Here is a 14,656-nt window from a genome sequence, read left to right as displayed (position 1 = left end):
CCGACGGAAAATGTCCGATCGGACCGTGTTGTTAGATAATCCGACTGTGTGTGGGCTCCGTCGGACTGTTTCCGTCGGAATATCCGACGGACAAAGTTTTAGAGCTGGGCTGTAAAACTTTCCGACAACATGATCCGATCGGACTTTGTCCGATTGTGTGTAGAGAATTCCGATCGGACAAAGTGCCATGCATGCTTAGATCAAATTCCTAGATAAAAGCTATTGGCTACTAGCCTGAATGTAGTCCTGTCGTAAAGAAATAACGTTGTCACGTTACGTACGATCGGATTTTCCGACAACTTTGTCTGACCGTTTGTATGCAACACAAGTTTCAGACTAAATCCGATGGATTTTGTTGTCGGAATGTCCGACCGTGTGTACAAGGGCTAAAGGGTAAGTCCACAATAGCTAATTCCCATTTGGCATGGAGGCTTCTTAGATTTATCAGGGGCACTGGTGCTGATGTCTAGGGCTGCAATTAATGATTATTTTCATAATGGATTAGTTGGCCGATTATTGTTTCGATTAATTGGTTAATAACCTTAAAAAAAGTGTTGTGTGTAATTTAGTTAATATGTAAAGTTTAAAAAAAAAGGCCATTTGTTCTTAAATATCTCTATGCAGTGGTAAATATAACATAATCAACTATATGGTTAGGGAGCAAAATATCTAATCCACTCTGAGATGAACAGACAGAAGAGATATCCTGTATATACTATTAGAGGAGATATACTGTATATAATATTAGAGGAGAGTTATACTGTATATACTTTTTGGAGATATACTGTATATACTATTAAGGGGTGAATTCGGTAAATATCAGACTCGGAGATCAATGTCTTCCTTCAAAAAAATAATTAATTTTAAGAACGTTCGATTTTCTAATCATTAGTGGGGTAAAATCGACGTTTATTTTCAACCACAGTGACGGGAAAATTTAGAAATAATAGAAAACTTCTTGGTCAAAGCGATTTATGTGTATGTGGTTTTCGTTCAGAAATTACATTAATTTTAAAAACAAGTGAAAATTTCAAACAAACAATATTCTTTCATTCAGCGAATGTACAAAGATTTTTCAATCCGTGTGGCCAGCGTAAGGCTCAGTACACACCTATGCAATTTGTTTTTGATCTGTTTCTGCACTGCTTTTTGCTGTGCGTTTTGATTGTTGTGTACGTGATTTTGTTGCAATTTGCCTTTTTGCGCTTTTTTTGGCCAATTTGTTATTGTGCAGATTAAAAAACACAAATTGCTGCAAAACCGCAATTAATGCTTTTCTGCAGCTTCTCCGTTGAAGTATATTGAACCAAAAAGCACCATTTTGCGTTTAAAAAGAAGTCCATGACCATTTCCAAGTATGCATCGGCTGAAAAAAGCACAGATGTGAACGTGTCCCTTAGGAAATAATGTAAATGAACTGTAGTGCATTTCTGCAAAAAGCACCAAAAAACACATAGATGTGAACCAGGTGTAACACGTTTAGTAAAATAATGGGGTTAAAAAAACAAAAATTAGCCCTTTTTATAGTACAAAAAAAGCAGATAATCACTACTGTAAGGGGTTCATTTTTTTACCGTAGGACTGGGAAAGTAATATATACAGTAGCGATTATTTGCTCTAAAGGGCTCATTTTTGTTTTTTTTAACCCCATTATGTTACTGGCCGATTAATTGATTATGAAAATAGTAATCAATTAAATTCATAATCGATTAGTTGTCAATTAATCAATTAGTTGTTTCAGCCCTACTGATGTCACTGCCCCTACATGGGCAGTTCTGCTGATCTGCCCTTGTGTCTTTATAAGTGCCCAGTTCTGCCCATTTTCTCATGTGTCTTGCTGATTATCCAGTTCTAGCCAACTGCAATTGTTCCTTCCTGAGTGCCCAGTTCTGCCCACATGCCTATGCGCATTTCTGTGTGCCCAGTTCTGTTCACCTGCTCATGTGTCTTGGAGTAGTTAGTTCTGTCTTCTTGCTCCTGTGTCTCCATGTGCACCCAGTTCTCCCCACCTCTTTGTGTCTTCTTGAGTGCCTAGTTTTGCACACTTGCCATTGTGCCTTCATGAGTACCCATTTCTACCCACGTGCCTTCCTGAGTGCCCAGTTCTGCCCACATGCCTATGTGCATTCCTGTGTGCTGAGTTCTGTTCACCTGCCCCTGTGTCTTGGAGTAGCTAGTTTTGCCTACTTGCTCCTGTGTCTCCAAGTGCACCCAGTTCTTCCCACCTTTTTGTGTCTTGCCGAGTGCCTAATTTTGCACACTTGCCCTTGTGCCTTCATGAGTGCCCAGTTCTGCCTACCTTCCCTCATGTCCTTCTGAGTACCTAGTTATTCCCATCTGCCCTTTGTCTTCGAGTGGTCAGTTCTGCCAACATGCTCCTGTGTCTCCCAGTGTGCCCAGTTCTGCCCACCTGCCATTGTGCCCTCCTGAGTGCCCAGTGCTTCCCATCTGCCCTTGTGCCTTCCTGAGGGCCCAGTTCTGCCGACCTGCCCCTGTGTCTTCCAGAGTGCCCAGTTCTGCCCATCTGCTCCTATGTGTTCCTGTCTGAGTTCTTTCTTTTTTAAATGAATCTAATGGAAACTGAAACTTCAATTTTTCATAGATATGAACTGTTTGAAACATGCATGGATACATTTATTTGAATACCCGTATATAGTTAATCAAAAATACATATACTGTGTGTACAGTTGCTTCAGAAAAAGAAAGCTGAGCTGATGGTAGAGGGATGAAGCTTATGGTGGAGTTATGGGGAATGGGAGATGATGGTGAAAGAGTGATGGTAGATGGGAACTGATGGTAGTGGGGAGCTAATAGTGGCAGCAAGATGGCAGCTGATGCTGCAGGCTTGGAGGAGGGTGGCAGCTGATGGTGCAGGAGTGGTAGGGGATGGGAGCCGATAGTGGAGGCTGGTTGGGTATGAGAGATAATGGTGCATGAGTGATGCAGGATGGGAGCTGTTGGTGACTGGTGGGGGATGAGTGCTGGCTTAAATTAAAAAAGGGGTGGGCAATATTCTTTCCTTTTTCCTCCAAAACTGCAAATGTTTTATAAACCATTTTGTGATCAAACAGAATATATCATTTTCAGTGTTAATGCTCTCTGTGGTTCTGAGATTGTAGGTCATTTGACACTTAGTGTAACAACACTTACTGACAATTGAACAAAGCAGGAGGGATAAAATGTCACTGCTCACAATTCTTAGGACAGATTGATGTGACAATAGCTTTACATTACAATCCAGTATTTACTTCTACTGTAGTATTAAAAGTATAATCTTCAAATTTTCTGAATACGTCCACTTTCAGTTCATCCATAAAAAGGATTCTTCCAGTGTGTGAAATGGGCCTTTGTGAGAACACTTTGTTAGGATTTTGCCCTTCTGAAGGAATTTTTTTTAAATCCCGATCCAACGCCATTCCGGAAGGACCTTTTTATAAAAGACTTCTCCAATAGAGGCTTCAGAAAGGGGAGCTCCTCGCTTCGGCCAACTTCAACCAAGCAACTGTTGAGCAGGATGAGACAGTGGTCCGTTTTCCTAGAGGACTGCAGGGGAGATAAGCATTGTTCAAAATTGAGGAACCATACTAATTAATTCATAAGCTGTAGGCAACAGGCGTAAACATTTGCCCCAGGCTGTGGGCAATTGTTTACGCTAAGTAGAACATACTTTTATTGACTGAAAGTCATCTCACATCACTTCACAGTAATGTCTTACTCAATATAAAGTTGTAAAGCATTGTGACCGTTTACCCACTTAAAAGTCAGGGGTTACTGGTATTGCACAAATTTGCTGGCACTTAGCCAATTACAACTGACTATATGATTGAGAAAAGCAGCTATAAAGACTCGCCCTATGTAAACCTTAACAATTAACTTTTCTTTTTGGCTCCTGTTTGGTCTGTTAAATGTACCAGTGTAAGTGAACAGATCCCCTTCCGAATCAGAGCAGAATGGAACAGATGTCTCTTTTGTGACACTTGTGTCCATTTCATTCTTTCTTCCATCTTGTAGTGAAGGAAAAACTGGAGCTTAGCGAACCCATGTTAAGTCTATTGGCAGGTGCATGTAAACAGATGTGCATTTGTTTAAATCATTTTACCTCCAATCTATCATGTTTAGGTCTGAAAAAAACAGAAAGGAACACACACTTTTTTCCTTCATTTTTTGGTCCTAGACGGACTTTGAATTGTAAACTGATTCACATCCATTTACAACCGCCTGCTCGTAGCATAGCATTGAGCATCTGTTCAGATCTGCCTGAAAAACTGACAGGTAAATCTGACCAATTCCTTAGGCCGCGTACACACGAGAGGATTGTCCGTCCAACTTAGTTTCAGCGGACAATCCGCTCGTGTGTGGGCTTCAGCGGACTTTTTCAGCGGACAGTCTGGCGGACTAAGTCTTTCGGAATTTCCGTAATATTGTCCGTCCAAACTTGGTTTCAGCGGACAGTCCGCTCGTGAGTAGGCTAGTTCGACGGACTAAGTATGGCGCATGCTCAGAAAGGATTTACACGGCCGAAGGTTGCATTGCTGTGTATTGGATGTCGAATTTCTAGTCCCGTCGTACGTGCCGTACACGTCATCGCGCAAGCTTTCAGCGGACTGTCTGTTCGTCGTGTGTGGTCAAGTCCGTTCATTCAAAAGTAGGACAGACTGTCTGTCGGATTGTCTGATGGACTTAGTTGGACGGATAGTCCGCCCGTATGTACGCGGCCTTAGGCTTCATGTTCACTACCTACATTTACCGCTGCCACACAGAATCGCAAAAAAAAGCAGCGATTTTTTTTTACTGTTTTGCCACATTTTAAATTTTCCCACGGTCAAAACGTTCCTATCCTGAACTTGCTTTTCCCCATTCAGGAGAGGAAGGTTGAAGCTTACCTAAATGCGGGAGCTCCTAAACTCTGCTAAAAGCCTGTGTGTACATTGACACATAGGCTTTTATGAAGTTGAGTTTAGGAGTTTTGCCAAAAAACAAAAATGCAAAAGCTCCTAAACCCAAGTTTAGGAGCTGCCAGCGTAGGCTAATGTACATCAAGCCTTAAGCTGGTCATACATGGATCGAAATTTGCCCAGTTTAGCAGGATCCAGAAGATTTTTGATCCATGCATGGCCATTCCCATTCAAGGGGAGGTGATCTAGTCATTGATTCCTCTCGAAAGGGACCATTGGTATATTTTTACTTTATTGGTGTATTCTTCCATCCACCTCAAATGTTTAACAGCCAGCTCTCTCTAAAAAAAAAAAAAAAAAGATCCATCTATATAGCCAGGCTTACTCTCTACTTTGTGTAAATGTGAATAGGGTATATATGCAGCATTTTAACAACATACAATTGGGCAGGGCTAACACCATTTCTTGCTTGCAATTTCTTTCAAATAAACATCACTGTGGTATGGAGTCCACAACAGAAAATTAGGAATACATTTCTGGCAGATCAGTATTTTTCTTCTCATATATGGGTTAACAGATAACTGAACTCCAAAGGCTCTTTGAGGCAAACATTGTTTAGAGAGAACAGAGCCACCGGATTTTCAAAGCATTTGTAAGCAATCAATATGTGCCACCAATGGAGACAAGCCCTAACATATTTTGGTGGAAGAAAAAAATGAGGTGAAGTGTTTAAAGGACTATCTGACTGGATGTCTGTTTTATCAAATGGGTTAAACCAGTTTCTACATAAAAACAACTTAAACAGGCTTAGTAACAGGCCACATGCCATTATTACTACTTCTACTTATATATCTATTAGAATATAGAAAATGCAGCAAGAAGTAAGAGACTTTATAGGCTTCTTAATAGCTAAAACAGAAGGGAAGACACAGGTAGACAGTGATGTCACTCTGATGGATTATTCATTATATAGAATACTCATATTGAACTGTCCAGCTACCAAAAAAGTATTTTTTATCATTTTGTTCTTGTGGGATTTAAAGAAAATCTCACCATTGGCAGCCAGTCAACATGTGATTGAACCCAATGGAACCCATCCAAACCTAAAATATAAGCTTTAAGTGGAATTTTATAAGTTAGTTGGATGGACATATGCGTTTCCTACTTTCCGTCATCTATCTGTATCAATGATACTGTCTTTTAATACACTTACTCCGACCATAATTTTCAGGTAGGAAAAGGTTGAATGTATTAATCATGAAACACATGCACTGTGCAATAAAAGTCAATGTCCTAAAATATCACATACAAATGGGCATTTCACAAAGCTAGGCTTAATTGCTTGCATCAGTATAAATGAAATGAAGTCTGCCATCTATCACCCCATGCTAAGGTCTGTTTCAAAGGACCAGATCTGGCTGATTTACTGAACTTTTCAGGTATGTTTCTTGGAACTCAAGGATTAATAGCTAAAGTAGCAGAAGTGATTGTTAACCCTCTTTAACAAATACCTTTTGTTCATTGCTTAAAGCTAAAACTGTATGTATTGGGTGAACAAGATGGAGAAGGTAATGGGCTGGGCACTATTCTGAGAATGCTTTGTTTTCTGAATGAATGCAAAGTGTTCTCTATTTACATGAGATGGAGAGGCTGGGCAGGAAAGTCACGCTCAGTGCGGGGGCTTCAGAAGCAAATGGAGATCACTGAAGTGGTGGTGTCTACTTAAGTGATTTCCAACTTCCAGGGGCATTGGTCAGGTATGGTATATGCATTGGTACATTGGTCCAAGCTGGAACAATCTAAATATGTATAAAATATCCATACCTGGAATTCATCTCTGACTGAGTTCTAATTAAATGAGTGGATTATGCTGCACACTACAAAGAAGTATTCACAGATAAAAGCACAAACCCTTTGGCTCCAGCTGTTATGTTTGGATCTATATATCAACCATTAAGTCTTTTGCCATAAACTGATTTATATACACTATATTGTCATAAGTATTGGGTCCCCTGCCTTTATACGCACATTAATTTTAATGGCATCCCAGTCTTAGTCCATAGGGTTCAATTTTGAGTTGGCCCACCCTTTGCAGCTATAACAGCTTCAACTCTTCTGGGAAGGCTGTCCACAAGGTTTAGGAGTGTGTCTATGGGAATGTTTGACCATTCTTCCAGAATTGGATTTGTGAGATCAGGCACTAATGTGCACAACAATGCCTGGCTCACAGTTTCTGCTCTAATTCATCCCAAATGTGTTCTGTCGGGTTGAGGTTAGGACTCTGTGCAGGCCAGTCATGTTCCTCCGTCCTAAACTCACTCATCTATGTCATTATTGACCTTACTTTGTGCACTGGTGAGCGGTCATATTGGAACAGGAAGGGGCCATCCACACACTGTTCCCACAAAGTTGGGAGCATGAAATTGTCCAAAATGTCTTGGTATGCTGAAGCCTTAAGAATTCCCTTCACTGGAACTAAGGAACCAAGCTCAACCCCTGAAAAACAACCCTGCAACCATAATCCCACCTCCCCAAAATGATTTGAACCAATGCACAAAGCAAGGTTCAGAAACACATGGATGAGCGCATTTGGGGTGGAGGAACTGGATTGGCCTGCACAGATTCCTGACACACTCCTAAACCTTGTGGACAGCCTTTCTAGAAGTGTTGAAGCTTTTATGGCTGCAAAGGGTGGGCCAACTCAATACAAAACACCAGGCATTAAAGTTCATGTGCGTGTAAAGGCAGGTGTCCCAATACTTTTGGCAATATAGTGTACGTTTAGGTTGGAAGTATATATTTTTATATTTAGATTTTAAGATGGGAAAGAGTAGGTATCCTCACACTAAATTGCCAATCATAGTTTTTTTTTAAGGTGTGTAAATTGCATATTAGTGTTGGCTTGCTTTAGTACTATAGAATGTTTAAACAGTAGTTCAGGAAAATTACTACTATTATACAAATTGCTGATTGAATGGTCTGCTGGTCAGAGAGTGTGATGCCAAAGTCTGCCTCTCTAGAACATTGATGAGCCTCCTTCAAGTGAATAGTGACCTCACAAATTCTCTTTCTAAAAGCATGATTCTCTGCCTTAGCACCTTCTCAAGCCACATACAAGGCCCAGTTTCTTCACTTGTCTCCCACCCAATCAGACCTAATCCTGGAGTTTTGGAGAAGCCCTCCACACTGGTCATATACCCTGATAAAGAGGTCCTGTCACCTCGTTATTGGTCTACTTTTTGTAATAATAAAATAATATCATTGACAATATAAAGCAATGTACCCCATGCTGTCAATTACAATGATGTGATTTGTCAGTGAGGAGTTTGATGACTGTATACTGTATGGGGAGCACAGCCCAGTGTAATAATTAAGATCCGAGAACTCTCAGGCAACTCCTTGCAAAAGGTTTGTTGACGATTTATTAAAAGGCTTGGACAGATTGGGGAAGGTTGTCACTGTTGGAGAGGTTTTCTCTCACTTCCTGTCCTGGAAACTACATAGTCACAGTCACAGAAGTGAGGATAAGCTCTTTAACAGGGACACAGATAACAATAAAAACCTGAAGAGACTCTCAGCCAGTGGTGGCTGGTGCTCCAAAATTTTTTGGGGGGCGCAAACAAACTGAAAAATTCTGAAAAAAACTCCCATCAATTGCAGCCTCACTGTGCGCATAAAACTCAGCCACTGTGCGCATGAAACTCAGCTACTGTGCGCATGAAACTCAGCCACTGTGCCCATGAAACTCAGCCACTGTGCCCATGAAACTCAGCCACTGTGCCCATGAAACTCAGCCACTGTGCCCATGAAACTCAGCCACTGTGCCCATGAAACTCAGCCACTGTGCCCATGAAACTCAGCCACTGTGCCCATGAAACTCAGCCACTGTGCCCATGAAACTCAGCCACTGTGCCCATGAAACTCAGCCACTGTGCCCATAAAATGCAGCCACTGTGCCCATCAAACAAAGCCACTGTGCCATCAATTGCAGCCATTGTGCCCATCAAACGCTGCCATTGTGCCCATCAAATGCAGCTACTGTGCCCATCAAACGCAGCCACTGTGCCATATCAAATGCTCCCACTGTGTCATCAAATGCTGCCACTGTACCCCATCTTATGCAGCCACTGTGCCCATCTTATGCAGCCACCGTGCCCATCAAATGCTGCCTCACTGTGCCCCATCAAATGCTGCCTCACTGTGCCCCATCAAATGCTGCCTCACTGTGCCCCATCATATGCAGCCTCACTTTGCCCCATCATATGCAGCCTCACTTACTTACCTTACAGGCAGCTCCGCTTCCAGTTCCTCTTCTTTTTTTTTTTTTGTGACTGCTGGGTGGGGGTTGGGGGGGGGCGCCCGTGCACCCCCTATCGACAGGCTGCCACTGCTTTCAGCCCTTTCCATTCTATTTAACACTAAAAAATGTTATGACTGCAGTTGTGCTGTAAAATTCTTAATTATATATTAAATCATTTTTTCCCAATAAACTAGTGCAGATCTCACAAGCGTTGTTTTTTTTTTTGTTCTTTTTATTTCTAATATAAATGTATCAATTGGACATGGAACTCGTTTGGTTACATGCATGTTTTTTGTTTTTTTTCTATTTTTATTTCTACAAAAAAATCTATGAAAACTTAGAACCTTTCAACCTGCTTTAGATTTGAGTGGAAATGACACAATAATATTTTCAATGAATAGGATGCCAAAATGTTCAAATGGTATGACATTTCCAAAATACTACTGACAGGAGGCTGCCCTGGTCACTCAATAAGTGGGTGAGTAATAATGATTCTGTATCTTATTTAAAAATATGTAGATATATTGATATACTGTATAGATGGATGTGAATTCAAAGTCTTCCAATAATCAGTCTAAATTCCATCTCCCTAATCGGTCAAAACCCCATCCTATTTTGTCAGCCACAACCCATCACTGCTCAGCTTAAACAGGTGATTGGGAAATAAATGCAGTACATCACATTTTAGCATGGTTTGCTACAAAAATGGTATTAGCTTAGTTAGCTTAGTTTGTCTTTTATTATTGATTGTGAGTTCAGCGTCTTAATATGTTGCTAGGGAACCTACTGTACACCGATTACGTTGCAGCAGATACAAGAAGATGCCTAATTACTAGGATGCTGGAAAAATAACAACTAAAAATAAGTAAAAATAATCCCTTTGCTGTCCTCCAGTAAAGAATGTAAAACATAATGTCCAATGTTTGTCACAAATGCTTCCCAAACTTATTTCATAAGCAAACAATCTATAATAATTCTAAACTCCCTGCCCTTTGTGGTACCAGGTTCTCCTAAATCTCTGAAAATTACTATTTCAACCAAGACCACTTATTTGCACCTTTCTGGTAAATGTGACATTCTAAGGGCAAGTGTCAAATTCAATATCTTTGTAATTAGTTTTCATTATCTATTGTTTCCATTATGCTTGTGCAGGCTCCTGAAGTACCCATTGCTTCCAGCTGGAAATGTTGATTGTAGAAGTGAGTAAACTGTAGACTCAAGAAATCCTGTGACAACATAATATTCCACTGCTGTATCCACAGACATCCCTTCATTAAGTACAAACCCTTGACCACAATAGGTACAATTAGGAGCCTGCATGTAAGTTTATTTATTATGTATTAATTATATTAACTATACACAGGATGAATACTATCAAAGAAACATTCACATGTTAGCTGTTATTCAGCTGCATACATTTGCTTTGTTATATATATAACAGAGAGATATATATATATAAAGATATATATGTGTATATATATATATACAGCACATTTTACAATACCCGTTTGACACTTACCAGAGTCAGCCCGGGCCGATACCATAGATGCATTGCAGATATCCAGAAGATGAGCACAAAATGGAACTTGGCTATACTGTGACACAAAGAACATACAAAGAAATGAATATACCTACAACAATGAGTTTTAAAAGCCATACATCACATTCATTTTATATTCCTTACCTGCTCAGCTGTCTTCCTTCCATAGTGACAAAAGGCATTCAAATCATCTAAATATCCTCACACTTAGGGAGCATTTTATACTCTCTGCCTGGGTCATGGTAGCACACTGTAGCACGTCTCATTGATGATGAAATGGCCTTTGAATGTTAAAATGCGTAAATGCGACCAAATTCACAACTTTTCTTCAGGAGAGGAAAACTTGACTTGGATCAACTTGTGGCCTTTCAGGAATGGATACATGTCAAGCTGCCATTGCACAAATAGTTCAACAAAGACCCAAGTACTGGAGATGAACTGATATTTTCCTGCTAAACCTGACGTGGCAAAGTACTACTCAACACGTCAAGTCTGTAAATGTCAACTGAGTAACTAGTATCGTCACTAATTTCCATGCGTACCATGGGGTTGCCTTAATATTTTGCAGTTCTGGGCTTGATTTATGAGAAATCCTAGTCCGATAAACTTTATTCCTGCTGAGAAAATATTGAAAACATAAGCCAAGTTAGAATTAATTAAGTTGCTGAACACTAACGTAGCTGCCATTTTTTTTTATTATTTAACTGTGTATCCAGTAACAATAGTATAACCACAATTTGCATGCAAGTGTTTTTTGTAATCATCCATAAATTTTCAATGAGCCCCAATTCTTGGTTCTATGAGGCTCAACTTGTCTGACTGACATGAACCTAAGCCCCATCATTCAACAATCTAATACTTGCCTACAGGCAATTTTGTGTTGGACTATTAAATAAGTTGTTTGGTCGGGGCTTAGGTATAGGCCTCAACTTATCCAAGTTTGTCCTAAGCCCTACCATGTAACAATCCAATACCAAAGCCTCTAATGAACACTAAAACTTTGATGATGGACTAATAAATGGGGTTTAGCACCAGTAGGGAGGTCTAAGTCAGACAAGTCAAGGCATACACTATCTAGACCAGGGGTAGGCAACCTCTGCCCTCCAGCTGTTTTGAAAGTACCATGAGACATTGCAAGACCCTGAAAATCACAGGCATGACTCCTAGAGGCAGAGAAGTAATGATATTTATAGTTTCACCACAGCTGAAGGGCAGAGGTTGCCTACCCCTGATCTAGACACTTGGGATGGGGTCTCTAAAAATGTACTTACAAATCCCTTTTAGTGGTTATTTCTTTTTGATTTGATTTGTTTCAAATAATCAGTATGGAGAGTTATAAAATCTGATATAAACAGATTTTGCAAAGTATTTTAGTAGTTACAAATATATGGCTTTGGAAACCTATTCTCAATTTTGGGGCTATTGGGAATATGTTAAGGGATACATTAATGCAGGCAATATACTAATGTGTATGTAGATAGGCTTTGACATATTAAACTCTAACTCCAGGCTGCCTTTAACCACTTGCCGACCAGCCACCGTCGTCATGCTGCGGCAGGTCGGCACGATCCCGCGAGCCGTCGTAGCTGTATGTTGGCTCCTTTAAGCGGGATAGCAGGCGCGCATTCCAGTGCTTATGGCCACACGAGAGGCAGAACAGGGACGTGTGTGTGTGTGTGTGTGTGTGTGTGTGTGTGTGTATAAGACACAAATCTCTGTTCTGTGAGGCAGATCTTGCTTTCCTAATAGCTAGGAAGCACGATCTGTCATCTCCTATAGTCAGTCCCTTCCCCCCACAGTTAGAACACACACGAGGGAGCACAATTAACCCCTTGATTGCCCCCTAGTGTTAACCCTTTCCTTGTCAGTGACATTTACACAGTAATCAGTGCATTTTATAGCACTTATCGCTGTATAATTGTAAATTGTCCCAAAAATGTGTCAAAAGTGTCCAATGTGTTCGACATAATGTCGAAGTCCAGATAAAAATCGCAGATCGCCGCCATTACTAGTAAAAAAAATAATAATAATAGAAATGCCATAAATCTATCCCCTATTTTGTAGATGCTATAACTTTTGAGCAAACCAATCAATATATACGCTTATTGCGATTTTTTATTACCAAAAATATGTAAATACACATCGGCCTAAACTGAGGGAAAAAATTGCTTTTTAAAAAATAAAAATAAAATTGGGGATACTTATTATAGGAAAAAGTACAAAATATTGTGTTTTTTTTTTTTTTTTTTTCAAAATTGTTTCTTTTTATGTTTATAATGGCCTGGTCATTGAGCAGCCAAATCTTCCGGGCCTGAAGTGGTTAAATGGTGGTGCCCCCTTCAAACTGCATGAGGTAAATGCTTGTTTGGCTTCGGGAAGACTAAGTACAAATACTGTATATACTGTGACATGGGGGATGTTAAGTGGTAGATGCGTTTTCAAGTAAGTTTATGTCAGTCAGGAACTACATTTAGGGGCCTGGTAGCCCACTTTTATTAAAAGGAAAACGAAAAGTTCATAAAACATAGTTTTCCACACAGGGGTTCTTCTCCAGCAAAAGGTAAAAATGAAAAATGCAAGCCCGCTTGTCTCTAAAGCTCTCACTCAACTTTAATCGCAGTATCTCTCCTCTTTACACTGGTCACCCAGATATATAGTTGCCACCTCATCTCTTTAAACCCAAATAAATACTAATTACACAGTTTCTGTGCCAATTAAACTCATTTGGTGCCTTATTTCTATTTAATTAGAAAATAAGAACCTGTATAATTCAAAGGTGTTCGGGTTTAAAGGGATGTGGTGGCAACTCTACACCCAGACTAAAGGTTAATCAATGCAGATGGCTTCACTCCAATGTGCACAGCTCCTCTGGTCTTAGTCCTCAAGCCTTTATCTGTCTCTCACTCTAATGCCACGTACACACGATCAGACTAAAGTCCGCTAGACAATCCGCCCGTGTGTGGGCTCCGGTGGACTTTTTTTCCCCAAAAGTCTGGCAGACTTAGAAAGTAGTTTTGACTCAAAAATTGTCTGCCGGACAATCCAGCCGTTTGTGTGCTAGTCCGCCGGACTTTTGAAATGAAGGGACTTTCTCGCACACTGAGAAAAGTCTGTTCATTTTGAACGCGGCTCCAGGTAGCCGGGACTAGCGAAGGAAGTCAATGTTGCCGCCTTTGGCGGCGAGATTGACACATCGCTGGCCCCGTCACCTGGTGTGGACTGAAAGGGGAAGCCCTACGCCGAAAAAACGGCATGGGGTCCCCCCAAAGTCAATATCAGACCCTTATCTGAGTACGCAACCCAGCCGCTCAGGAAAGGGGGTAGGGACGAGCAAGCACCCCCCCTCCTGAGCCGTACCAGGCTGCGTGCCCTCAGCATGGGGGGGTGCTGTGGGGAAGGGGGGGCCCTGTGGCCCCCCCACCCCAAACACCTTGTCCCCATGTTGATGGGGACAAGGGCCTCTTCCCAACAACCCTGGCCGTTGGTTCTCGGGGTCTGCGGGCGGGGGGGGCTTATCGGAATCCAGGAGCCCCCTTTAATAAGGGGGCCCCAGGTACCGGCCCCCCACTCTATGTGAATGAGTTTGGGCTACAATGTACAATGCTACAATAGGCTTGCTCGTACCTCTGATGAGGAAGCCAATACACGCTGACAGGAATCATTGAAACTACAGTTCTCCATTTACAGAGAGCTGTGAATGAGTGACGTGGCCGGAGCCCCACACAACCATGTGTAGCACTAACCCCCGAAGGAGCTGCTGGTTATTTTTGGGCTTGCCGTTACTCTCCGTTCTCCTTGTTGCACGTCTAGGGGGTGTCCCATGGTAGATGGCCCAGTAACTTGAGACTGACAATAGATCCACTTGAATGGATTTTATTTGCAAAACTCAGACAATTCAACAGTCTTTCAACTTGGGATCAG

General features: G+C 41.1%; 1 protein-coding gene across 1 annotated transcript; it reads right to left on the bottom strand.

The window, feature by feature from the left end:
* Window positions 1–937: 937 nt before the first annotated feature.
* Window positions 938–11,009, bottom strand: NPS (neuropeptide S). The gene is made up of 3 exons (XM_077453900.1): window positions 10,880–11,009; window positions 10,715–10,790; window positions 938–3,543 (listed from the first exon to the last, which is right to left on the bottom strand). Exons 1-3 carry the CDS (start codon window positions 10,915–10,917, stop codon window positions 3,364–3,366), a joined length of 294 nt encoding a protein of 97 aa, XP_077310026.1. The 5' UTR covers window positions 10,918–11,009; the 3' UTR covers window positions 938–3,363.
* Window positions 11,010–14,656: the final 3,647 nt, after the last annotated feature.

The sequence above is a fragment of the Lithobates pipiens genome, unplaced genomic scaffold, assembly GCF_037356315.1.
Source record: "Lithobates pipiens isolate NorthernLeopardFrog02 unplaced genomic scaffold, aLitPip1_a1.2 Scaffold_25, whole genome shotgun sequence".
Lineage (NCBI taxonomy): Eukaryota > Metazoa > Chordata > Amphibia > Anura > Ranidae > Lithobates > Lithobates pipiens.
This window is presented reverse-complemented; position numbering and strand designations above follow the sequence as displayed.

Bases quoted from the DNA above. Each gene is read 5' to 3' on its own strand.
- NPS (XM_077453900.1), bottom strand. From the start codon at position 10,917: ATGCCTTTTGTCACTATGGAAGGAAGACAGCTGAGCAG. The intron at 10,791-10,879 runs GTAAGGAATATA...TTTGTGTCACAG, and splicing joins GAAGGAAGACAGCTGAGCAG to TATAGCCAAGTTCCATTTTG. The intron at 3,544-10,714 runs GTAAGTGTCAAA...TCTCCCCTGCAG, and splicing joins ATCGGCCCGGGCTGACTCTG to TCCTCTAGGAAAACGGACCA.